This window comes from Eutrigla gurnardus (genome assembly GCF_963514095.1).
Source record: "Eutrigla gurnardus genome assembly, chromosome: 2".
Classification (NCBI taxonomy): domain Eukaryota; kingdom Metazoa; phylum Chordata; class Actinopteri; order Perciformes; family Triglidae; genus Eutrigla; species Eutrigla gurnardus.
Window position 1 is genome coordinate 6,720,798 of NC_139916.1, and position 26,559 is coordinate 6,747,356.

At 43.9% G+C, this 26,559-nt stretch overlaps 1 protein-coding gene across 2 annotated transcripts; it reads left to right on the top strand.

The window, feature by feature from the left end:
* The first annotated feature begins 134 nt into the window (after positions 1–134).
* Positions 135–26,559, top strand: LOC311031284 (SLIT-ROBO Rho GTPase-activating protein 3-like). Of its 2 annotated transcripts, none has more exons than XM_084037496.1 (22): positions 135–660; positions 6,294–6,489; positions 9,928–10,090; positions 12,094–12,156; positions 14,769–14,960; positions 15,106–15,234; positions 15,370–15,591; positions 15,682–15,783; positions 16,871–17,068; positions 17,159–17,243; positions 18,119–18,146; positions 18,891–18,993; positions 20,159–20,219; positions 20,868–20,945; positions 21,285–21,419; positions 21,523–21,628; positions 21,701–21,928; positions 22,268–22,341; positions 22,426–22,606; positions 23,119–23,265; positions 23,354–23,666; positions 24,127–26,559. In XM_084037496.1, exons 1-22 carry the CDS (start codon positions 594–596, stop codon positions 24,589–24,591), a joined length of 3,336 nt encoding a protein of 1,111 aa, XP_083893622.1. In that variant the 5' UTR covers positions 135–593; the 3' UTR covers positions 24,592–26,559. The 2 variants fall into 2 exon arrangements, with proteins under 2 accessions (XP_083893622.1, XP_083893623.1); XM_084037497.1 differs by lacking the exon at positions 18,891–18,993 and adding an exon at positions 19,789–19,819.

A 26,559-nucleotide genomic window follows, 5' to 3' on the forward strand; every position in this document is an offset into this window, starting at 1 on the left:
CATGAGGAGAAAAGTGGCGAGAGAGAGAGGGAGGGAGGGGGTTAGGGGGAGGAGTCTCAGATTGACTTTCACATCCATTCAGCCTTTTTTTTTTTTTTTTCCTGCAGCAGCATTGAACTTGCAGAGAGAGAGAGAGATAGAGAGAGATAGAGAGAGAGTGGACAGTTTTATCGCCGTGGCTGTTCTTCTCTCAGCTCCACCACAGGCTCCCTGACATGCACGCCAGACGTGAATTGTTTCCCGATTCGCCGAGGAGCAGAGCCGGAGAGGAGTGGTCAGGGACGGAGATCACTATGCACTTTTAGCTTCCGACGTCGCCTCGAACGCAGCAGCGCAGCGATCCCTCGGGAGCCTCGAGCGCCCTTTTCTCTCTCTCTCTATATAGATATATTTTTTATTTTATTATTATTATAGATCCGCGAAGTTCGTGTGACAACGCGGGCGATGATCCGCATCTGATTGTTGCCCAACTACCCGTGAGAGGAGGACCGCAGACGGGGCGCTGCATCGTGGCCACCGAGACGCAGATTCCTGCCTGAGGATTGCACAATCCCCCCCTCCTCCTCTTTCTCTCTCTCTCTTCTGCCTCAAACATGTCATCTCACGCGAAAGTCAAGAAGGACAAAGAGATTATTGCCGAATATGAAACCCAAGTGAAAGGTTGGTAACGCGCAAAGGGCCGCGCTCGCTCTTTACGCTGCGTGGCGAGCCACTAATGCGTAACTTTACCACACGCTTTATATGGCTTTCGGTGTGCAGTGCTGTGGGGCGGGACAGATTGCATAGTTATAGATGACAGCCATTTTTTTTGTACATATATCTTTGGAGAATGCCTCATATGTCATCTTCTTCTTTTGGGATAAGGCTATTACTTGATTCAAATGATGTAAGATGCAACTTGGCCGAACTGGTTTTCTCTCTGTGTGTTCGTTAACATGCCAAGCCCTGTATGTGAGGCCAAGTCAGCTGTAGCGCCTTGTCTGATGATCAGTTTCAAAGTGCAGCTGGTATTTCTGTGTGAGGCTGTTCCCGATGCTGCACACCCAACAGGGGAATGCACCAATTCACCTTGACTAATCCTCCCAGGAGACTGGAGGTCATGCACCCGAGTTCATTATGCAGAACGCTCTTTGAGTGCAACTTCTTCCCTAGAAATGAAGTTTTGGGATATGCATTGAGCGTCGTTGTTGTAAAACCTGTGTCATTTGTTAGTGCAGGACGATTGAGGAATTCTTCCTTTTGGAAGATCACAAGGCAAACAGTTCAGAAAGTCCATACATAATGAATGCCGTCTGTATGAATTATGAAGCATGAAAGGATTTTAGTGTCCGTCGCTAAATATGAGACTAAGATGAGCCACCGGGAGAGAGAGGAGGGGACAGTGACACTACTGTATTGGAAGAGACGGTGCAGGATGGTGTAGGTGGATTGTCCTCTCGGCCCTCTTTTTTTTTTTTTAGCAGCGGGAACTTTAACGCCTTTTCTGCATCACCGGGGTTTGGCCCTGTATGATGTGTCAGGTTTTATTCACAGAGACAGACGGGGCTAATGGAAGTTAGCTTTTTAAGCTGCTTTATTAGTGTTTTTAGACTGTAGGGATGCTTGTCTGGTGTCAAGCTAATTGTTTCAGTGTAGAATAAGGTCACCCCAGATCATCTTCATACAGTACAGGGTACAGGACGGGCCTCTGTGCAGACCCTTTTGGTTAAAAATCGCCCCATAAGACCGCAGTATACTCTAAAACACCCAATCAACAAAAGTTGATTTTGGCAGAGAAAGCACCAATTAAAAGCATTAAGTGAATTCATTATCAAGGTGTGCAAAATTCCAAGTGAGGTCCACAAACTGTCGGAGAATTAGCATAATTGGTATCGACTGCGTGCCACGTAGGTAATGTGCTGCAAATTAAATGTGCATAAATGCACGTTTTTACAATCAAACGAGATGTAATGTGTTTATCTGAGTTCTAGAAGAAGCCTGTAGGCATATTTGGTTGTCTTTGGGCTGTTTCCAGTGGTAATGCTAAGCTAAGCTAACTGGCTGCAGGTTGAAGCATCATATAGAGTACACAGACATGAGAGGGGTGGGAATCATTTCGTTTGACTCGCCAAGAAAACGATAATTAAACTGTCATACTTCTGCACGTTTTTAAAGATCTTACATTCATGTTTGACATCGGTTATTAACATATATATATATATATATATATGTTCTTATTACTATGATATCACACCCAAATACATAGACAGAGGTGGTTTTCCTTCTCCCTGTTATTCCGTCTTTGTCTGTTTATTTGTTTGACTCCTTGACAGGCAAACACACACACACACCTCTCTCTCTCTGGTCTCCAGCTTTGTGGCAGTGAGAGAGCCATCACAGTCTCTCGTCTCAGTTTCAGGAAAAGCTTTTAAGCTGACATTTTAAGCTCATTTGCAAACTGGGCTTAGATCAGTGGGGGCTTTACTCTGACACTGACACTGGCCTCCGATAACGCTGAGTTGCTGCATCAGTTCAATCGGGCACAAACCTAATGCGTTATTTTTTTCAACCTACTGCATTTCGCCACACGGCAAAGGTCGCAGTCACATTGAGACGACGCTTCGTGATGTGTGTTCGGAGCCCCAAGCTTGTACGGGTCTGGACCTGTGTTTGGGATTATTGTCACATGTCACTCCTGATTCATCGATGACTGAATGTCAGTCAGATACTGCTGAGTATCACAACATTCATCAGTCATCAGAAGCATGTTTTTCTGGCTTGTGACGTCATTTCTCCTCCTGAATCACTAAATGTATTTATATGTTTGTAGCATGATCCTGAAACCAAAAACCCTTGTAGGCCACATATTGTCTTTAATGCCATCTGATCTGTTTGGAGTCGTAGCCGTTTTCTTCTATTATAAAATTGATCTAATCGATTCGATTGTAACTTGTAAGGTTGGCTGTTGCTAAGGAAACCTGGCAATGAGGAAGTTGACTTCAGATGGATATCTGTTGCTAACGCATAAAAACACTTTAATGAGCTTGTACTTGCTTGGTGACAATCTGACTGTCGCTAAGTAGCGCTTCACTCCTCCCGTCACCGTATTCACTGCGTTCCACCAGGAGGAGGGTGTAGACACAGCCCTCTTGTCTGTATTCATCATCAAGAAAGAATGCTGCCTTGAAATGTCATCCGACGGTGGAACAATATCTGTTGTTTCCGGTGTCTGGGAAGCAGGCCTTGTTATCGTGACAGGTGCATACCTGGAATTGAGCGATATAAGGTTTAAAGAGAGAACCACTTTGAACGCTATATGCTTTATTTCCCCGTCCTACGGTTGCACAAATTGCGATGCTTTTCCTTGTTAGAGATCTTCATACGGGAGGAGAGAGAGAGAGAGAGAGGAATGAATGTGAACTCAAGCAAAGAGACAGTAAAGGCATACCGTCGCCATTACTGCATTCAGAAGACAAGTGTTCACAGAACGAAGCCCTTGATTTGGAGCAAATGATGTCGGCGTGTCAGTCTGGGTTAGGCCGTGTGACTAGCCACGCATGGCTAACCGCAGACACGGCCCCCCCAGACTGCTGCTGGCCATTGCAATGGCGATGCTAGGCTAATTTGAGCTACCACGGTGACAGGGAGTCCTCACTATGTGATATTAGGTGCTCTCTGTTGCATTGCAGGGGCCTGACTGGCAGCCTTGCAGTGCAGCAGCGGCCAATATCCCACCCCAAAAGCACGTATAGCCTCTGCAGACGTGCCGTTTTCTGAATTTGGCAGGATGGATGTGGTCTGACGTGGTTTGAATGGTGGTTTGTACTTTCCCCCTTCAACCTTCAGACGTGCCTGAACGACGTGGGGTGATGTGAAGGGATGTTAAAGGTGAGGGACGATCTGGGTGGCTCGTCTCCGGGACTTCTCAAAATGCTTCTGAAAAGTCACGAGGACATGAAACAATATGAGGTTAGAGGAGGAACAAACATTACAAACGAGTAAAGACCGATTAGTGGAATGTCTACAAGCCTTTGGGTGTGGAACATTCTATTCATTTCGACTGCATGCTGTTCCCAGGCGGAGAACCTGGTGTAGCATGCCGACTCCGCATCTCATTCTCGAGACATCTGTGCCATTGTGTCATCAATAAAAAGACGGATAAGAGGCCGTGTTTAGCTTTTGAGGCTTGCTTCGCCGTATATTATTCACTTGAACTCCTCGCCAGCTCCCTTGTAATTATGCATTAGTCTGCAAAGGCTTGAATCATTCATTGAATGAAGCACAGTATTGCACAGTCCCGTTTAAGCTCTAAAAATAACATGCTCGCAGGAGAGCGAATGCAAATATTGTGAGTCTATTTGATCTCTCGCTGATAAAATCGTGCAGTTAAATCAATTTGAATTTGCTCGTCATATTGTCTATTGTTCTTTTTATTCTGCCACTGTATGATTTAAGAGTGATCAAGCAGGCACATTGTGTTGTCCTGTGGTCTATTTTAGCACAGGAGTACATCGCCGTGACAGTTATTTCTATATTAAACCTGATTGCTGCCTCGTTCATCAGCGCAGGCTGATTTATTGAGTGTTTCAAAGCGGAGAAAGTTGCCCTCGTCCTCGGCTATTATGCTAAACGGACTGACTGCTGCGACTCAGAACAGGGAACTGGCTCGCTCTCGTTGAGATGCCTCCAGAGGCGTAACCAGGCAACTGGGCAACTATGGGGACCGTATAGGGGTACATCTCCAAACGGCAAGGGACTACATATTTACTCTGTCTTCCTTCGCTCTTTCATTCACATATTCGCTCGCACACGATGATGATCGGGGAGGCATTTTTTAAATCCTTTATTGTTGATACAGAAACGGCATTTAGGAGCGAACAAGAGGGCTTTTCTTTCGCTGGGCCATCTTTTTTCCATTGATACATTTCTACAGAGTTTCTTTCAGTGTGCAGTAATTATGTGCGTGGTTGTAACAGTCTGTCATAATGGAATCTTCAGCCATCTCGATGCCCCCCCCCCCCCCCCCCCCTTACTGTATGTAATCCACAGCTCAAAATTTAGATTTTGTGGTGTTCGAGAAATCTGTCCTCAAAATAATAGATTTTTTGTAATTAAAGTGAACAAAATAAATATTTACGGTGACATACAAGTTTGAGCTTATGTTATTCATAACGAAGGATCAGTTTATTGCTTTCAGCGTTAATTTGGAGTATTTTATTCGAGATATTCTTGTACTGTGATGTCAGCCATATCGGTCATCCCCCAGGCTCTGGTGTGATTTACGGCTCGTCTTCAGCCACACATTCTGCAGCCTCTTAGCCACTGGATTTATGACAAGCTTGCAATAAACAGTAAATATGGATGAAATAAAATGTTATTTGTGGTCCTTTTCGGTGTTAATATAAGACCGGAAAAGTGATGTTATTACTTCAGCGGACATTTTTATCATCTGAAATCCCAGAGCTCAACAGGAACAACTACCAGTACAAGCTGGATTTATTCCTGGTCATTTAAAACAAATTAGATTTTGTTTTCACCCCGACTGTGAATGAACTATTCTCTTAACAGACGAGCTCCAGCAGGAGCATTTTCAGCACAGGATGAAGTTAAATCATGAAGCTTACCTCAGACGAACTTGAACAAAACAAACGGAGGAAAACATTTTTTTACCAATTTGAGATATTAAAATGAAGAAAAAAAGAAAAAAAAATATTTCTAAATGCCACATCAACCGCTTTTTCCAACATGTCCAGCAAAACCTAATTTCTCCTCATTCTCAGCCTATGAATAGGAGCAGTGAGTTTCCGAAACCTCCCATGAGCAGAAAACCACAGAAACCTTATAATCGAAAGAATGCCCGCAATTTGTTTTCTCAAGACAAACTTCTCTGAAGGCTCACTCAGCACAATGCATTTTGAGAAGCTGACCTATTTTATATTTTCCGTGCTGTCTGCTGCAATCATCAGACATGCATCTCATATGCACGTGCTGCCCCACCATTTTAGACATCCCCACACTCCCTCCCACACACACACACACACACACACACACACACACACACACACAGTGGACGAACGCACTTTGACATCGATTTTAATCAAATTATGATGACTTTGTTTTGTTATTAGTGCTTATGCTCGACTGCCCTCACATATTTTGTATTTACTACATCCGCTGTGGAACTGTGGGTTAAATGTTGACCCTTAACACTGGTTGGCAGGCAGAAGTGAAACTCAGCATGAAAGCCCGATCCCCAAAGAGAGGCTCTCTGTATTCTGAAGGTGGTCTCTCCCTTTTTTGTTTTTGCTATGCAGAGATCCGTAACCAGCTGGTGGAGCAGTTCCGTTGTCTGGAGCAGCAGTCGGAGTCCCGGCTGCAGCTGCTGCAGGACCTGCAGGAGTTCTTCCGTCGAAAGGCCGAACTCCAGCTCGAGTACTCCAGAGGCCTGGACAAACTGGCCGAGCGCTACTCCGCCAAGATCCGCACCTCGAGAGAGCACCATCACTTCAAGTGAGTCCCGGCTGTCTGCCGAGCGCTGTCTGCTAAGCACCGGAGCGTCTGTATCACATATGTTTGACCGATAAAACAACTGCTGCATATTTCATACTGATCACTCGCGACGAGCAGAGGGATGGAAAAAGAGAACAGGGGAAGGCAGAGGAGGGATGCACAACAAAAAGGAGAGGATAAAGCAGGAGAAATGACCTGAAATGAAGCCAAGGCCAAGGAAGCTTGTGGCCTCGGGCTGCTGTGTTCCTCCCAACTAGGTCAGACCCCCCCCACCCCTGTCTTTTCTATGTGTCATTTCATTTCCATTCTCACACTCCACTTCATGCTAGACTGCTCCCCAAATACTCATATTTTCTCAACGGACAAAGAAAACAAATTTGAGGTTACGGTCGGTGTCTGAAAACTCCAATATGGACTATTTTACTCGGCTTGATTTAACTTTATTAAATGTTTGTGTCTGAGAGATCCCTGTACGTGAAACAAACATACCCTTCAGCATGTAGAGGAATCGCTGCTTAGACGCTCTGACTGGCCTGCGGTTCGCCGTGACTTCCGGGGTAATTTTTTACGATTGTATCTGCTGCCCCACGGCCATGTGGCGTATTTGCATCGGGGGTCATAAATAAAGACAAAATGAATAATCAGAAAGTACATTCAATGAAAACTTTGAGCGTAAAAGTTTTCTCTTCAAATTGGAAATAGACGGATTGAGGCTAAGAAGTGGATGTTGAGTAATTAGTCAAATGAAAATCAATCCGAAGAATCTGCCCTTGTCTGATACCCGGTGTAGTGGTATTGAATTAGCAGTACAGGAAATCGAACTTGCCTCACAAAGCAGCGCGCTGCAGCAAAGATGGTATAATATTGATAAATGGAGCGTTCCCTCAAAGGGAGACCCCTGGAAGACACTCACATCGCATGACTTCTCTCTACACCCGGCTGCCCCAGATTCCCCCCCGTCACATTAAATGGTCATAATTTTATCTGTCTGCCGGATTCACACTCACAGACCTCAATGGACCATCAAAGTCTGGCATTAATAATCCCACGTGGTCTCTTTTGTTTAATTTTACTTAAAAAAAAAAGAACTTAGCGAAAAACCCTACAAATCCTCAGTGCCCTTCTTTCCTCCAGGATCTGTTCGGATTTTCATTTCTGAGGTCGGATCTAATAAAACGACTGGCAGGAGATCGTCAAGGAACATTTTCAAAACCAACTATAATAGAGAGACTGCAGCAAAAATGGGATCGCAAGAGAACGCGATGCCGTGTAGTCATTTTGAAGAATCCAACATGTGCAATACTAGAAGTTACATGTGATGTGTTACCGGTTCACTGGAGCTCAGCTGGCTGGTGCCACTCATCGTTGGCGGAGCAGGTATTCATGTGCTTTTTGAAGGCTGGTGTGTTGAAAACCCTCATCTTTCATGAGCCATTCTGCATCGGCTCCTTTTGTGTCCTCGATACCACGCTCTGGTCCTTATTCAGGAGCAGCCAACAGCCCAAGATTTACAGCCAGGTTCCTGGCACCTCGTGTACAGGATCAAACACCTGCTCTGCTTGAAAGGAGGGCCTATGGGGATAGCTTGTTCATGTTTTTTCATCAAAGTGTTAAAAGATGAAAGGAGGAATGAAGACACTCTCTGACACACTCTTTTTAACTCGCTGTCAACACACAACATGAACTGAGAGTCAACACTGTTAGAATTAGAATCCAACTGTAAATGTGGCATTCAGATCTGGAAGAAATTAATAGATCACATCCTTGTAAACATGACGGTTCATAGCTGACTTAATTTACTTTTTAACAGTGTATATAAATATTAAAATCGCATATTAGTGCAACCTAACTCTTTTTAGCATTGTTTTGGTGACATGGAGGGAGTTACAATGTGGATTTCTGTTATGGTGCGATCAGAGTGAGCTTCACCAAACATGAATCAGTCATAATTCTAAAAGAAAAGAAAAGCATGAATAAACCTCTATTTAAGCAGTTGACAGGAAAGTCAGGACTATTTTTTTTAATATGATCTTCAAAACGGAGATTAGAGTCAAAAATAACTGCTGCGTTCTGACTCAAGCTAAAGTCTAATATGCCACCGTGAATCATTGATTTGCAGAGAGTCCGACCAATTATTTGGAATCATTTATTAGACTTTCCAGACAGCATTCGATACTGCAGCACTAGTTTTTAATAGGAGTCATACTGTCGATGGTATATGATTTTAGAGTTGAGAGTTACAACAGAAACAAATACAGTGGTAATGTATTATTTGACAGCAGATGCAAGATACAGAAGAATGAAAACCCCAGAATATGACCTTGGGGTTCTCCATGCCTTTAAATAGGACTGTTTCTGGAACGTAGAGCATATTGTCTTTTATCCACAAGGTTGGCGGTTTGATCCCCAGCAGCTACTAGCATGTCAAAGTGTTCTTGAGCGAGACACTGAACCCAACGTGGCTCCCCGGGTGATTTTAATACATATTTCATGTACATACGTGTCTGTATATGACGGCTCTTGGTATAAATAAAAGTAGACCTGTAGGTCTGCAACCTCTACTACTGTTTTTCATGGTGCTGGATTGGATTCTTGGTTTGAATTCAGCTGGTGAGTTATAAAAGTAGGTAATAGCTAACTATTCATGAATTCACACATCATAATCATCTTTGCGCAACTGCAACTTCCTCGCTGTCTGAGGTTTGCTTATCAGCAGAGACATCAGCTGCCTGTGTGTCAACTTCCCTTTGAATGGTGTTATGATCAATCATCTCAACTTCTTCGGTCTTCTCATCTCAACAGTCATTCAAGGAGAAATAAAGTTGGATCTCAGCAAAGACCAGCTATCAGCCAGGAGCAAAATGTTTTTTCACACACAGCTGGTATGCAGGCCGTGTGTACAAATATGTACGATGCACCACTTTTATACTGCAGTCAGACTTGTTGGAGGTCAGAAAAACAGATACAAGCTTTTTAAAGACACAAGAAGACAAACAAACTCTTTGTTTTGAGGATAATCAAGTATTGGCAAGAACCTCACGACACGATACGTATCACGATACTTTGGACACGATACGATACATATCACGATATTGCGATAGAAATAAAGATGAAAACACAAGTACCTGTATATGTACATCAGATGGTATTGATCTATTTATCTACTAACTTTAACTATTTAATTCAAAACAGCCTCTCCATTTTAGTATTTCCCATGAAATTCACTGGAATAAATATTGAAAATAAAATGAAAAAGGATAAAGTACTGCATTCACAACGCTTCTAAACATGGATCTTTTTTTTTTTTTCGATCTTTTTGAGTTTAAAAATCTATATTGTATTGGGCGGCAAAGTATCGCGATATATTGCCGTATTGATATTTTTACCCACCCCCATGTGTCCGTCCATCTATGTGAAGTCTTTCCTTCTCCGTTTCAGAAAGGACCACAATCTCCTCTCCACTGTGAACTGCTGGTATTTGGTCTTGGACCAGACCAGGCGTGAGAGCAGAGACCACGCCACTCTCAGCGACATCTACAACAACAACGTCATTGTGCGCCTGGCACACGTGGGCGAGGATGTCATCAGACTCTTCAAAAAGGTCAGAATCTGAATGAAATGGATGAGGGCGCCTAACCCCCGACCGTTACTAACGCACACAGTCACAGAAGTCGTCCGCTCAAGGCCGCGTGACCGATGCCCACGGCCGGGAACTTGACGCCATGCCGGCACAAATATGTAAAGATATGTATGCATCAGGACGTACACAGGATATTCCTTCAGAGGCTCTTCTGACTCGTGATCAGCGTCTTTTTCTCTTGATGTGACTAATGTTGGTTACAGCAGGCTGTTTGATTGCCTGGTGCTCACAGCCACTTTACAGCCTAGTCTTAACAATGGCCATTAAGGGTGACTATTCCCAGCAAGCACGAGGGGTATAAATCACAAGTTTCCTCATGATATGACATTGTATTGAAGGGGTGGGGGAGAAAATCAATTCATGTAGAAAGCGCAATTCTTGTTTTCTATGATTCCAAATCGATTCATTTTTAATTTTTTTTAATGATAAAACTTTTTACATTTTTTTTTCTGCAAGTAAAACGTGAATTAATATTATTTTTGCCTTTGTGTATTTACATTATTATTTAATTATTTTAAACATTTAAATGATCTGTGTATAATGTACTTAAAAAAAAAAAAGATTTTTAATCGTGAATCGTTTTGAATCGAAAATCGATTTCTAATCGGGACCTCAAGAATCGGAATCAGATCGTGACACCCCCAAAGATTCCCACCACTATTATATGGACAACAGTCGACCCTGGCTATTGTTAGTGTCTCACGTGTCTACAGTTTAACTTCAACACAGTCGGTGAGAGAGTTTCTTCTCTTTTGAGCCTCCCCCATTCATCATGTGTATTGTCATTCTCAGTATCATGCTCAGCTAGCTCCCTATTTAGATCACTAACCATGTATATGCACTTTACACCTCATCACTCTTGTTTCCCATCCTCCCACTCGTTCCATTTCACACCAAATTCACATTAACTAGGACTTATCCAGTGACCTGCGGAGAGAGAGAAGGGGAATTAGATGCATCGTGCTTCTGTTCTATCACAATGCTAATGTCATAGGATGCATTTGTCCTAATGCTCTTGTGCTTGCTTTTACTCCCACAGCAACATAAGGCACATGTACAGTATGACATATATAGTCCGTGTGAGAGTAGCAGAGTGGCTGTGGTTCAGAGGCGGTGATGAACAATCTGCCTTGGGGATCCTAGATCAGTATCGTTTGACAGCGGCGGGAGTCTCCAGTAATTTATGCCCCTTAGGGGACCCGGGAGCCTTCACGCGACCGGGATGGCTTGCGGCCAGCGTAGAAAAAGGCGGACTAATAGCCGTCTGCAGGGAAAAACTGTCTCCCTCTGCAAGAAGTTAGCTCAAATTCTGACGAAGTTCTTCCAAAACAATAATCCCGTTATGCCGTGGCATCCCGGTTCAGCTGCAGTGCAGTCTCACTCGCTAATGAATTACACATGCGGGGGAAGGGAACGAATCAACTCTGCCGTTTTGGTTCAGTCAAAGTCGTATGCGAGATGCACTGGATGTGCTGGAATTTAATACTTGTCGCATGTGAAAATGCAAGGTTGCCGTTTTGACGAGAAGTCTCTGTGAGGTGGCAAAAAAGACGGGATTGATGTGGCTCAGCGTCGCTCCACATCCCCTCAACAGGATTTCTAGAGTCACTCTCCACCGGCCTCATTCCTCCTCCTGGGCTATAAGCCCTGTCATGGGACATGTCCAACTCATCACAGGCTCTTAGGCCCCGTAACTGAGCTGAAACTGTGACACAACTCCTTTTTGGAAATGCTCTGCAGTTACTGTACTGTTCTATTTGTGTCTGCATGTGCACTTTGGGCATTGTGTTAGATCTTTTCTGGTGCCGAGTAATGACGGTGTTTCAACGCCGGCTGACATCCCTCACAAAGAAAACGTAACCGGCACACAGCCTTTTAGCTTTTCCATGCAGGGAGGTAATTCTGTTTTTAGTCTGGGATGTTTGAATACCTGCTTTCACACGAAACCGTTTTCTCTTTTGCAGAGCAAAGACATCGGGGTGCAGATGCACGAGGAGTTGGTGAAAGTCACCAACGAACTCTACACTGTGAGTTGAAACGATTATCATTGCGGCTTCATGCCTAACGTGTCTTTGCCTGCAGCACCCCCGAGCCAGAGCTCTAGTCCAGACCCGAACCTGTAGCCTGTAGAACAGCTGGCCTGACGCTGCACGCTGCAGATCTGCCTCATCAGCAGTGCAGCCCTCTAACAGGTCATTTCTTCCATCTCCTGAGGTCGCCAAAGGACCAAAATTTGCATTCTTCCCCCCGCTGTGAATGTCTCCATCAGTTGAAGGGGAGAGCGTTCTTGCCCCTGGCAGTGCTTCAATGCTGACTCAGCAGTCTGCGTCGCAGAGGTGCACTGCAAACACTGGACCACAGTCGTAGCATCAGCTAGCGGTACACGACTGCGTGTTTGCCACTCTGTTTATTGTTACACGTTGTACCGCACATGCAATAGACACCCCCGTGTGGAAACAGTGGAGAGACATGGCATTAAACACACAACAGCTGTGCTCGGTGCTGATGCCTCCTCGTTTGGCTGAAGAAAAACAAACCGATGATATCATCGGCTGTACGGCGCGGGACACACACGAGTGCCTCCTTCTGGGTCTTATCGCTCAGTGGTATAATCATCGTTAGTTGTTGTTCAACAGATAATCTGCAAAAAAAAAAAGAATCGGCTAATTATGCGACAAAACATGCAGCAAGTTGGCGGAGTAAAACGGAGCTCATTTTAAAAGCTGCTTAAGAGCGAACAGACGACGGGGGAATGAGAGCAAGGATATCGTTAGGCAAACGAGGAAATATCCTACACTTTAAATAGCTGTAACGTCTGTTTAATATTGCACATAAACTCCTAAAATGAAGTTTGATAGGTTGTAAAAATGCTGAGTCACAACTAGATGCTCCAATGGTTGTGCAGGAGTTTTCATTTTCTGATGTATTGTAATTTTAATCATACTTGTACACTCTATAGGATTTAATTCTATACAGGTAATACTCCCTTTCTGCTTAATTCATTATTTTATTTAAAAAAAGAAACATAATCATCTGCAGTACATATAGAATGTTATTGATTTAAATTCTGTGAATAATCAATCACCTTGGGCAAGGTTAGGCCTCGTATTTAAGACACATTTATCATGGTGCTGTAAAATTGATTATGACTATGCTATAATTATAGTTGAACCTTCTCTGTAATGCTTTCAGATTTAAGCTGCTTAGTGGTGATATGATCTTTTGCAGAAAATAGCAAATTACTGTAGCAGCGATACTGTAACATGGGTTGTGTTTGTTATAAATAGTTTATAAAAGAGATATTATTATTATATTAAAGTAATATATCAGAAAACTGTCGGTGATTATTGATGACTCGTCAAAAGATGTATGTTTCATGTGTGCACCGACTGCTCCCATGCAGTAAACCACATCTCACATGTAACATTATACTGCACTTTACTGCTTCACTGATATTGATTTTCCCTCTCTGGGATTCATGCATTATTAAATGTCTGCAGCTAACAGCATAGAAATTGCAATAGTCTGTTAAAATTTGGGCGAAAGTTATGGATCTTAAACAACTTGTGTTTGTTGTGTGTATTATCAGTTATAAGTTAAATTGGTGGATTAATCAGGTGGATTAATCTTTGTCGGCCTGCTGGTTTGTTGCTTTAGCTATTGATCGGCTGCTGGAGTTTAGTGGAAATCAAGTAGTTTCTTGTTTCGCGGGAAGCAGGGAAGGTTGCTCTCTGTCACTTTGGAGCCTCCTTCCTCCCCCCGCTGATCGATCTCGCTGTCCTTTGCACGTCGGCTTCAGTCGGGGTTGCTGGGAAACCGGAGCTTTAGAGTGAATCATGGAGGAGCAGCTGCTGTTTCGTTGTACCTTTTTTTTTTTTTCATTACTAGTTAAACCATCAGCCATCAGAACATGAATCTGTTCACGAAGATCAGCGACAAATTCCTCTAAAGCAAGTCGAGCAGCGATGGCAATGCTTTACGTTGTGAGCTCCTTTTTAAGCTGAAAATAAATGTAGACGCTTAAGAGCGATGCATCCAGCACAACACATCCAGCTCTGTTGGGGAGAATGAAACATTAATTCACCTTATCTTGATGACGTGGTCATAAAATTGATAACCTGAACATTTTATTTAACAACTATGTAATTTGCCTGCATAAATAAAACTCCTTTGGGGTAGATGGTAGAATACATGGTGATGGTTTATACTTTTTGAACACTATTTTAACACTCCTTTGTCAACGGGAAGTTTGTTTTTATTCCAGCAGCAATTTAAGCAAAAGAATATGGTTAATTTCTTTGTGTTTTATAAATGATACGCTTCCCCGTTTTGGCACATTTTTTGGCACATTTTGACACATCGTGCCTTCATGGTGTTGAAAACATTTGGCGAGCTATCGACTGGCCACTGCTGCTTTTTAGTTTTGCTATTAATATTTATGTTGTACAATATTTATGTTCTGTATTTCCATGTGAATCCATTGTTTGTTTACTTGCTGCCCCGCTTGTGATAAATAGTGTTGATTTAGGTAGATTTCTAACATTTCAACATGTGGTTCTTCATACATCTCGTATCCCGCCTCAGAGTTTCTTTCCCTGTTAACAAGTCCTTGTTTGACTGGAGATGTGTGTTGTTCCAGGTGATGAAGACGTACCACATGTACCACTCTGAGAGCCTCAGTGCCGAGAGCAAGCTGAAGGAGGCCGAGAAGCAGGAGGAGAAGCACATCGGCAAGGCCAACGACACGGGCTCAGGCCTGCTGCGCTACGGTCATGACGAGCGTCCGCAGCGACGCAGCTCCGTCAAGAAGATGGAGAAAATGAAGGAGAAGGTCTGTTCTGTTTTCAGGCATAGCATCCACACTCAAATGCATTTGTAATGATGGAATCAGATTGATGTAGTAATCCATCCTTTGAGTGCATTAGGGATCTGTTGTCCAGCGTGGCATTTATGGGACTCTTCCCCTCGCTCCCCAGAGACAAGCCAAGTACTCTGAAAACAAACTGAAATGCACAAAGGCTCGGAACGACTATCTTCTCAATCTGGCGGCGACCAACGCCCTGGTGGCCAAATACTACATCCACGATGTCTCCGACATGATCGATGTAAGTCATTACTGTCTGAGACAAAAAAAAATGCAAATGTTGGAAGGACTTCCTTTTAATTCTCAGGGCCACGTTTGTAAATCCGAGGCCGTTTCTTGGTTTATGGCTACGTAATGTTTGACTTCTTGTCCACAGTGTTGCGACTTAGGTTTCCATGCGAGCCTGGCACGCACCCTGAGGACCTACCTGTCTGCAGAGTACAGTCTGGAGACGTCTCGCCACGAGGGTTTGGACCTGCTGGAGGGAGCAGTAGACGCCATGGACACCAGAGGGGACAAGCTGAAATGTATGGACGCACACAGCCAGATCTTCTGTCCTCCGGCACGCTTCGACTGTCAGCCACACATGGGGGATGAGGTGAGTCAGAACGTCGTTTATTCGTTTGTAGTTTTTAGTAGTTTGAGTTGCAGTTCTATGTTAAATCATCCCTTTCTGTCTTGACGCCAGGTGTGTCAGGTGAGTGCACAGCAGCCCGTCCAGACGGAGCTCTTGATGCGCTACCACCAGCTGCAGTCTCGCCTGGCCACGCTGAGGATCGAAAACGAAGAGGTTAAACATTAAATGCATTCATGTATGTGGCCGGATGGTTCCTATGGAGCTGGGGAAATCATTTCAGATGACAAAGTTGAAAGGAACCATTTGGTGTCCCAGCTGCATCTAGCAAAAAATAATAGAGAAAGAAAGATGTTAAAAATCATTAAAAAGACATGCACATGGCATGGCGTGCACAAAAATGTCTAAGTGACAGACATTTAAAAATGTAGAGGCGATTGCATATCACCAGGTTATTGCAAAATACTGTGGCAGGAAATTAATGCGTTATCGTTTCAAAAGATCGATCACGTGAGACCTCGGAGAGCAGAACTGGGAGATGTCTTAATGATGCATATCTGCTGCTCTATATGTTTATGACACAATGAAATGCTTTGGGGCTCTGGATGTTTTTCACATTAATCCAAAACGTGACAATCTTCTTATCCATTTCAGCTAAAAAGAGATAAGCGTATTTCTCAAAATTTCTTCTGAAACACAAAATTTGAAAAGGCTGCTTCAGTTAGAAATGATGTGCAATATATCGTGTTAAAAATGACACTCTTGCAGAGTATCACTCATCCAACATCCTCACTTCTGTCACTCCTATCGTGTAACAGCAAACAGCCAGTCTTCTGAACCGTCCCCCTGCATTCAGGTTCATCTTCTATCATTAATCGACTCTGATCCAGTCTCCTGCCTCCACTAGGGAGGGGGGGTGGGGGGGTGGAACCCCAGCATGCTCCCCGGCCTCCTGGCCTGGAGCCACCAAGGCCACCGTGACTCACACAGACCTGTTTAAAGGTCATCTGGGTGTGTATGTGTGTCAGCGCCTGTCTGTCACGAATATGGAAATGCACACCGCCTCACATGGAAGGAACATAGTTAATGTTTCATGTCACGAAGCCTCATGGCAGGTAGCTAATTAGTCCGTTGTTTACAGCGTGCCAGTCAATCTGCTGTGAAAACGGCCTGCAGTGATATAGTGGCAGACTGTGCTGGCTTGTTTACACCGTACAGCTCGTGTGTGACGCCGAGAAGATATATTGGAAGTATAAATATTACAGCTCACTTCTGTGATTTCATGTGTGTGTGTGTGTTTCAGGTGAGGAAGACTCTCGACGCCACCATGCAGACCCTCCAGGACATGCTCACCGTCGAGGACTTCGATGTCTCGGAGGCCTTCCACCACAGCCAATCCACGGAGTCGGTCAAATCGGCTTCCTCCGACTCCTACATGAGCAAGGCCAACATCGTGAAGAGACGAGCCAATCAGCAGGAGACCGAGGGCTTCTACTTCACCGTGAGTCCTCGGACGAATGATAGCACACAACGCTGCTTGGAGCACATCCTGTATGACTGTGAAATAACGCTATTTGTCTCTGTTTTGAAGAAATACAAGGAGTACTTGAATGGCAGCAATCTCATTATCAAACTGCAGGCGAAGCACGACCTTCTGAAGCAGACGCTCGGAGAAGGTGAGAATTATAATTTACACGTCAGTGGGTGGAAAGTGTTGGTAATGGTTCCGGGTCTCTCTGCGGAATACAAAATAGCGTTTAATGAATATCATGTGCTTGACGATGTTTGGACCATAAATAGTCACTGAAAGCGTCTGCTTTGGGTTATCGTCTCTGGCTCATAGCACAGGTTTCAGACTCTGTTATACTGTCATTCCCTTGACAGCTTGACGAGCTGTAAAGAGGGTAAAGACAGGAAAAAAACTTGGACTAGGAGTTGTGTTCTTTCTTGCCATACTTTGTTCCTATAGTCCTCCTATTATATACATTAACTTACGCCAAAAGAGTGAAGAACATGTTCATATTCCACATGTTTCTACTCAAACGTTCCCCTTGGGGTGTTTGACATAAAGTAGTATGCTGCAGGAAGCCGCTTTGACACGCGACGTAATCCTTGAGCAGACATTTCTCGTTTCCTGATCAAAGCGAGGCCCTAATTGGTCCGTGTGAAGTGATGCGGATATCATGAAATCATTGCACTGTACACAAATCAGCTCCCTGCAAAAACCCCCTCCCCTCCCCGCTCTTGTTGCCCCTGGATACATTTTCACTTCACCAAGTAGACAAGTTATCCCCTTCTGGGGCTCTTGTGCCGTTTCTAGGGCAACCGCTGAATGACTGCTGCCTGGCGGCGAGTCAAACGCAGCCATGGCGCTCACCCCATTGAGCCTGCCTGAATAGATGCCCGTTTTTCTCATCACTCCCCTTTTCCGTCTCCATCTGCCAGCCCCCGTGTAGTCGGCCAGCACTCAACCGCACCGCTAACTTCTGCGATTGTAAGGCCAGCGTATACTAATCGTAGCTCTTTTTCTCTGCTGTTCTTCCTTTTTTAGGGGAGAGGGCTGAATATGGAACGACGAGGTAAGACGTCCAGTGACAAGAGGGTGAATAAAAGTAGGGCAGTGGTGTGTTAAATCCTTCCCGTGTCCCCCCCCCCCTGAATGTGGCAGGAATGAGATCCCAGTGTGGGAATAAGATTCTGTTATTTATCCAGCGTGATCCCAGTCAGAGAAGGTGGTGCTTGTTTTTTTAAATCCATAAAAAAATATGTGACTGAGAAATGAAATGCCAGGGAGATTGATAATATCCTGCAGTTGTTCTTCCATAAAAAAATCGGTGAGCGGAAAATGAGCAAATATCGACACGCCAGGCTCGTGACACGTTGAACAGAAGTGTTTGGCTTTTAACTACAACTGGAGCACGTTCTGTTAAATGTAATCAAATCTTTATTGGATTTTGTGTTTGAAGAATCCCCGTCGTCCTTATGTTTGACTTTGATAAAGATTGCTACGGCAGCTCTGGGGTCAGTTTAAAGGAACAGTTTGACATGAGTTACCTTGGACGATCTATACCCCTCTCACCGTGTCATGCTAAATATGAAGCTACCACAAACAGACCGTGTAAAACCTTGACATGGCCTTTTTCTAAGCTAACTGATTGGTGTCTGCAGCTTCGTATGATCAGAAACTGTGTGAGAGTGGTATCGATCTCCTTTTGGAGGAGCAAAAAAAAAAGTAAATGTCTGTATTTTGATGTGTATACCTATTGCATTATCATTTATGTTATCCTGTATCAACCGTACACCCCCCCCCACCATCTCTCCAGGCCCCCCACTCTTCCCCCTAAACCCCAGAGAATGCGGAAGTCTAGACCTCGCTCCATTTTTAACCGTAAGCTGTTTAACGGCAATATGGAGGCCTTCATTCAGGTATTAGCCCATCTGTGCTCTTTGTGTCTGCGTGAGCTCAGCTGCTAGCGGTCCTCGGGGGGTTCTCTTGCCTTTGACCACTCTTTTTACCCAAATGTTGGCTCACTCATGCACTTTCCTCTTGCTCATTGCCTTGTGTTCACAGCCTCGTTGTTCAGGATAAAGACAGGGTGGGGTGAAAACTAATCAAACACATTCTGGAAACCGGTTTGATTTCATAAGCGCTTAACATCCGTTCTCCTGCGATCCCCTTCCCAACTTCCAGACACTGAATTAATTTGGCCCCATGTCAGCCGGGCTATGCCAATAAAGAGCTACAAGAAAAAAAAAGCTAAATTCATTTTTTAAGCACAAATCCCGAACGTTCCAGGTTCTAATTGTATTTGTCTTATATGATAATAAACTGACTATATTTAGGTTTGTTCTGTAATGGCGGTGGTCATTTGTCACTATATATATATAAATAAATTCCGACATCTTTCAAAACAATTTATCCAACCAATTCATCAGGAGACTAATGGGCACATTAATGCATAATAATTGGTTTATTGGCAGCCCTACAAAAATGCCTGACTATATGTAGACCCTCCCCACCTTCTCAGGCAGGCCCGCCCCTCCCACACACTCCGCCCGCCACATCCTCATGTTTCACCCCCCACAAGGCACTTATGCTTTGGCTATTCTGTCAGGCCAGGCCTCCTCTTTCTCTCTCTCTGTACGGTCTCTCTCACTAACCTGTTGTGGTTGTTGTTGCCTCTCTTCCTCTGTCTCCGTGGCTTTCTGCTCTCTGCCCAGGGGAAGAAGGAATGTCCGTGCCAGGAGTCAGGTACTCTGTCTTTAAGCAGGGCGGGATAATCCCACTGTGTTCAGTATGCTAACCAAACCTCACCTCCCTGTGAAATGACTGTAGTGCTAGTAACGGTGTGCAGACACTAACATGATTTTTGTTCTGCTTGTTTTTCTTCTATACACTTTAACATCAGTTATTTTATTTTTAAAAAAATCAAATGATTAACATTGAATTGTGTGAAGTTAATTCATTTGAGGGGCTGCCTCTTTAAGCTTCTGGTGATAACAACCTGCTGGCATGACTATTTGTTTTCTATGATTTCTTATTTTTCCGTCCATGTGCTTCAGATGATAATCTTTTGAATCTGTCTGGTAGGACTCGGGGCAGCCGATCCCCGTGGTGGTTGAGAGCTGCGTTCGATACATCAATCTGTATGGTACGTTTACCCGATGTTCTGTTCATGGGTTTCTTTCCACTAAAAGACAAAACTGGTGCTTGCATGTACGATATCTACAGGTCATATTTTCAAAAAATAGCTCTTTTTCACCATAGGAACTCACTCATCAGAATACATGATTACCTCCACTATATTAGTTAATAGTCAGACTATTAGTATATGTTTCTGTGGCTCCATAGTTCTTGGAACAATTTGGTTCAAATCAGGACAAATAATCCGATTTTATTTGGTTAATCATTTTATTGAATTAGCTGAAAAGCACACAGGATTTCCTAAACTCATGAATGATGACAAATGTTTGATAGAGATGTCATTTTAACTTAAATTTCATCCAGTAATGAATATCCCTTAATACAAAATGAATGTTGACCAAGATTTAGCAGCTGTAACACCTGACACCTTCTGTCTCTCATATCCAGATTAAATTTTTCTTTGTCACATACATATTGTAAGTCACAACGTAGCCTAACTTAAACGATTAGTTTGTTTACGTGCATTAACCTTCAGGCTTTATGTTCTGTGTTCATCCTTCGAGGTCTGCTTTCTATTCTTAAACTTTAAATGCACAAAGAGATTCAATGAAAGGACATTTGTACATTTTAATGTCATGGATCAATTTGTCCACAGGTCTTCAGCAGCAAGGTATATTTCGAGTCCCGGGCTCCCAGGTCGAAGTCAACGATATTAAAAATGCATTTGAAAGAGGTTAGTCCCAGTGTGTTTGGCCTTCCTTCTCCTGATTGATTTTAAATTGCGTTTTGTCCACCTCAAAAGCCACAGTCTCTTCCACGGGCCTCTAAAGTGCAAGTAAAGAGCCGGCGTGTCACATGTAACCCTGTAATGGACATGTAAACCATTTAACATGCATAATGCATAAGATCAGCATCTTGTTGTAATGAATGAGGAAAGAGTACGGCACTCTCAATGTTTATATTAACCTCCCAACGTGAAATATGCATAAAGAAGTCTGCATCCGTGTTGTCACAGGAACGCTGATAATAATGAATGATTGATGAGTGGATTAAATGTATGCTGCGTCTGTAGGAGAGGATCCGCTGGTGGACGATCAGGCCGATCATGACATCAACTCTGTGGCCGGCGTTCTTAAGCTCTACTTCAGAGGGCTGGAAAACCCGCTGTTCCCCAAAGAGCGTTTCCTCGACCTCATATCCACAACCAGTGAGTCGGGATCCAGGAAAACATCTGATGCACTGAAGCGTTTTATTTGGTGAAGCTTTCTGTAATCTTCCCATTTTTTTTTTCTTTGTCTCTTTTATCCCAGAGCTTGACCAGGGTTCAGAAAGAGCTCATCGCCTCCAGCAGATCGTTGTGACCCTCCAGCGGCCCGTGATCATCGTCATGAGATACCTGTTTGCGTTTCTAAACCAGTAAGTCCTGCCACAAGGAAGCCATCGGTTTGATTGGCTCCATAAGCGCTCATTGCCTTCCCGTCTTTCCAGTCTTTCTCAGTACAGCGACGAGAACATGATGGACCCCTACAACTTGGCCATTTGCTTCGGCCCCACGTTGATGCCAATACCGGACGACCAGGACCCCGTGGCATGCCAGGCGCATGTTAACGAGATCATTAAGACCGTCATCGTCCACCATGAGGTCATCTTCCCGGCCCAGCGTGAGTTGGACGGACCTGTGTATGAAAAGTGCATGGCTGGTGGCGAGGAGTACTGGTGAGTGCAAGACAGCGGCGTCCATTATGTATCAGAGTCTGTGTGGCGGCTGTTGCATTGTCTGTGTGTGTCTGAATGGCTGAACAAGAGGCTTTAAAAAAAAAAAAAAATTGGGAAGCACTTTGTATAAAAGCTGCTATTTATAGGCAGCCATTTACCATCCATTTTCAGAGCTGACAGCTTAACGGATGCAGAAAATATACTCTTTCCATTTTTCCCCTTAAATGCTGAGACAATATGCTATATATTCTGTATATTTATGAAATATCTGATTATGTGGAAAAGGCTTCTTTCATTTCCATTAATACTAACTTTGCATAAATGTTATGTCTGTTTCAGTGAAAGCCCCCACAGTGAGCCGGGGGCTCTTGACGAGGTAGACAACGGTACTGGACCCAATACTAGCGATGAAGGTGAGTCAGCAAACACAGGCCTGTAAGAAACACTGAAAAGTATCATCTCGGGACATTTCTTCATGTCGTACTTGTGTATCGTAGAGCTGGAGCAGATCGAGGCCATCGCAAAGTTTGACTATGTGGGCCGAAGTCCAAGAGAGCTGTCCTTCAAGAAGGGAGCCTCTCTGTTGCTCTACCTGCGAGCCTCTGAGGACTGGTGGGAGGGCCGGCACAACGGCGTGGACGGGCTGATTCCACATCAGTACATCGTGGTACAAGACATGTGAGTAACACGTGAATCTGAGAATCAGCAGAAAGGTGACCTCGTCCACCAGGACAACAGCTACTTTGGGTTTGCTCATTATTTATGTTGTTCTATTTTCCCAAAATGGATGTTTCCATCCCTGCAAGCTGTGTTGTGGTTTTCAAAGAAGCTTGGCCTTATAAAACCTGCACCCTCATAACGATCCGTATGGGTAAAAGGCCCCTGTTTTGTTGCGTTAACGAGGTAACGCAATTAAATCCAAATTAAGGAGGGTGATGTATGTACTGCCAACAGTGGCTTACGCTGACAGACAAGCGATTCATTCTGTCTGCAAAAGTAATAAGGCCCATTGTGCTGATGGCATTTCCGTGTCTTTTTGGGCAGGAATGTAATTGTGAAGGATGGTTGTGTGCCGTTCAAGTGATTAAACTTTTGCAAAGTTCGATCTCTCAGAGTAAAAGCCAATATCAACATTTCCCGAGGGCGGAAGCCATTAATCGAAATCAATCCCTCCTGTCTGTCCGTGTCAGGGATGATGCGTTCTCGGATAGCCTTCAGAGGACTGACAGTGCAGCCAGCAGCGGACCACACCATGAGGACAGACCCTCCTCCAGGAATGACCACCAATCTCCATGCGAACACACACCTGAGCGCCAATTTGGAGCGGCATTGGGAAGGTAAATACAAAAAAATAAGCATTTTTATGAAGCAAAAATCTATCTTTTAAAATAAAGTCATGAAATTGTGATTTCTTTTTTCTCTTAGGGTGAGGATGCGGTCAGATGGAGCTGCCGGTCCTCGCCACAGAAACGGTGCCGACAGTCACAGCCCCACCAGACCTGCAGAGCCCCCTAGGGTGCTGCCTCGGCCCTGCAGCCCACACAAAATAGCACTTAGCAGAGGCCCGGCAGACAGTCCGGAGAAACGGCGTCTCGCCACGTTTGGCAGTGCCGGCTGCATCAACCACCCCGACAGAAAGGCCTTCATGGACAGCCACTCTCAACGATCGTCACCCAGCAGCACTCGGCACGCAAGTTTAGGAGATCACAAAACCCTCGAGGCTGAAGCCCTCGCTGAGGTGAGTTAATACCGGCAAATCAATACACACATCATTCTTCAAATATTTAGATTTTTGTTGATGGAAACCTTATACTTCGATAGATCCATATTCCAGGTAGACCTTCATTATTAAGAACACCATCATTTACTGCCTTAAGGACTGTTTAATATTTGATTCATAATGGATTTTAGCATATTTTTAATAGGATAATGACTTTAAATGAAAATAGAAATTGAAAGTGTTTTTTTTTCCTCCACTAATCAGAGGGTTGAACAATAAGAGTGTATGAAGCCTGAGATTCAAACAGTGAATCACTTACTGGTGCTCTGAGACATTACTGCTCTGAGGGAACATAAATAACTGAATTAGAAGCATTTATCAGTCTGGAATCTGACTAAAGTAGGACGCTGTTAATTATAAAAAATCAGGTTCATTTAAAAAATGTCAATATCATTTTCATTCTGTTGATGTTTGTCAGGACATAGAGAAAACGATGAATACAGCACTCCATGAGCTGCGTGAGCTGGAGCGTCAGAATGTGGCCAAACATGCCCCCGATGTCGTGTTGGACACATTGGAGCCCCTCAAACACACCGCTGGGGTCCAGGATCCGCCTGGAAGTCCCCTCCACACCATGGTGATCAGGGATCCAGATGCAGCCCAGCGGCGTAGCAGCAGCAGCTCCTCCTCCGAGACCATGACCACTTTTAAACCCGCTATATCGGCACGTAGGCCGAGCGCGCCTCTGAGGCCGCCGCCTGTCAGACCCGTCCGACCTGCTCCTGTGATTGGACAAGGCCAGGGACCGCACCGCTCCAGCAGCTCCAGTTCCTCTGGGCTGGGCAGCCCAGGCATCACACCCACCGACAGGGTCTTTCCCAAACCTCCCTCCCCATCACCATCCAACTCCTCCTCGTCTTCAGACAAACAAGGTCACATGTAGCTCCAGTCGGAGTCGAGTGGTCGAAAAAAAACCACAGTGGATACCAAGAGATTGTGATTACCATCATGCCCCTGCACCTCCTTTTGACAACAACAACTGAAACTGTTCTGAATGATGACTATTTACTACTAACCTTCCATAGCGTAGCATGGATGCTACTGGTTTCTGGCAACTGTGCGCCCAACACATAAACTGGTTGATGGACTGCATTATAATATTACACAGAAATACAACAAAATAATTTTATAGAATGCTACCGGCTGAACAGCCATGCTGGATGAAGAAGGGATGCACTGGAAAATGCCTCCGTTTGCTGAAATCTGACAACGAACATCTCGTGTTAAGAGGATGCAAACATGCTGTGAGCTCGGATTTTGTGACTTTGTTCGTGTTCTCTTATGAGAATATCTCACCACTCATAATGTCGACATCCAGTTCTGTGCTGGTGGTCGGTGTAGTCTATTCTATCTAAACTAACTCCGTGGGCACCATTTTGCTTCGATACCAGCATATACCAGCAAGTGTAAGGTTGTGTCTGAAATCACTCTCTAGTTACCATGTTGCGCACTTTATTAACTTACCGCCAATTTATTTCAGTGTCTGAATTCTGAGTGGGGGAACTACTGTATGTAGCGCCCTCAAAAAATCTATTAATGGGATGAAAGAGAGTAATTTTTTCCTGCAAAAATTGCAGTTTTGCGACACCGCGCCTGTTCGTGATGATGCAAAATGATGCTGATTTCTAGGGACATATTTATTCTTCATTATAGAGTAAATGTTTCAGTTTTATGAGGAGAGGTGAGTAAGGGAGTGATTTTAGACACAGCCAATGGATGAATGGTAAAACCAGGGTAGAACTGCATTAAGTGGCAGTTTTTCTAATGGCCAGTCGATGTTGGATATGTATTAATGTAAAAAAAAAAAATCAGAATGGTAGTATAAAAAACCCAAACTGCAGCGTACAGCAGTGCCTCCAAACACTCAGCTGATCCACCCAGAGATACCAAGTACGAAGGGCTGGAAGAGTTCTCCGCAAGAGTAAGAAGTTCTTAAGAAACGGTCACAGGAAAACTCACGAGCATCAGAAGTGGTACTGATGCAGTTTGGCCACTTAATGCCCAGCAGTGGCAGCATCAACATTAACTGGTAGCAGTTCAGCAACACCCCCGAGACTCTGCCCATCTTTGTTGCATTTTCTCAGCAGTGGACCAGGACGGTTTACAAATTGTGATTCTGATGTTTGATAAATTCATCGTGTTTGCTGCATGAAAGCCGTTCCAATTTTTTCTTTTTTTTTTAAGGCAACAAAATCCTACTCGTTTCAGCCCAAACTATATTTTTCATTAAGCTCAGAACAGGTCAGTGGACCGCAGAAGTCGACCAAGCTGGAGGGCTACACAGTCACACGGAGAACATTGACAAATATTGTGGACGTTATAGACATGCCACCCCGAACTAACACACGGAAATAAAGATTAAAATCACCAAAATGTTCTTAGAATATAGTAATCTCTATATATATTTAAAAAAGATAAGCTGTGTTACCTCAATAAAGTACACATTTCTCCAGTTCAAGTGACTAATGCACTTAAAAACACTACAGGGAACTGTGCTGCATTTATAGGCTCTGTGTTCATTTTGATGAAGTCGTACTAGAAACATGATATAGCACATCGGTATCCTTGATGCTTACATAATGTCTAGATTGCACATGGTCAGTTCAGGCTGTGTGGGTGTTTAGAGGAACTCGTTTACTGTTGGTGTTTGTCCTCTGTCTTATATGGATGATCAATATATCTTAAAAGTGTAATAGGTACATTGGATTGAATATATACATACTGTTCAAGGAGACTTGTATAAATAACATTGTATGATAGGAACAGGATATATTATCATGTCTAGTCTGTAGATTTTTGTTACTCTTATCCTTGCACAAACATTAACAAAACAATAAATCGGTGAAACCTC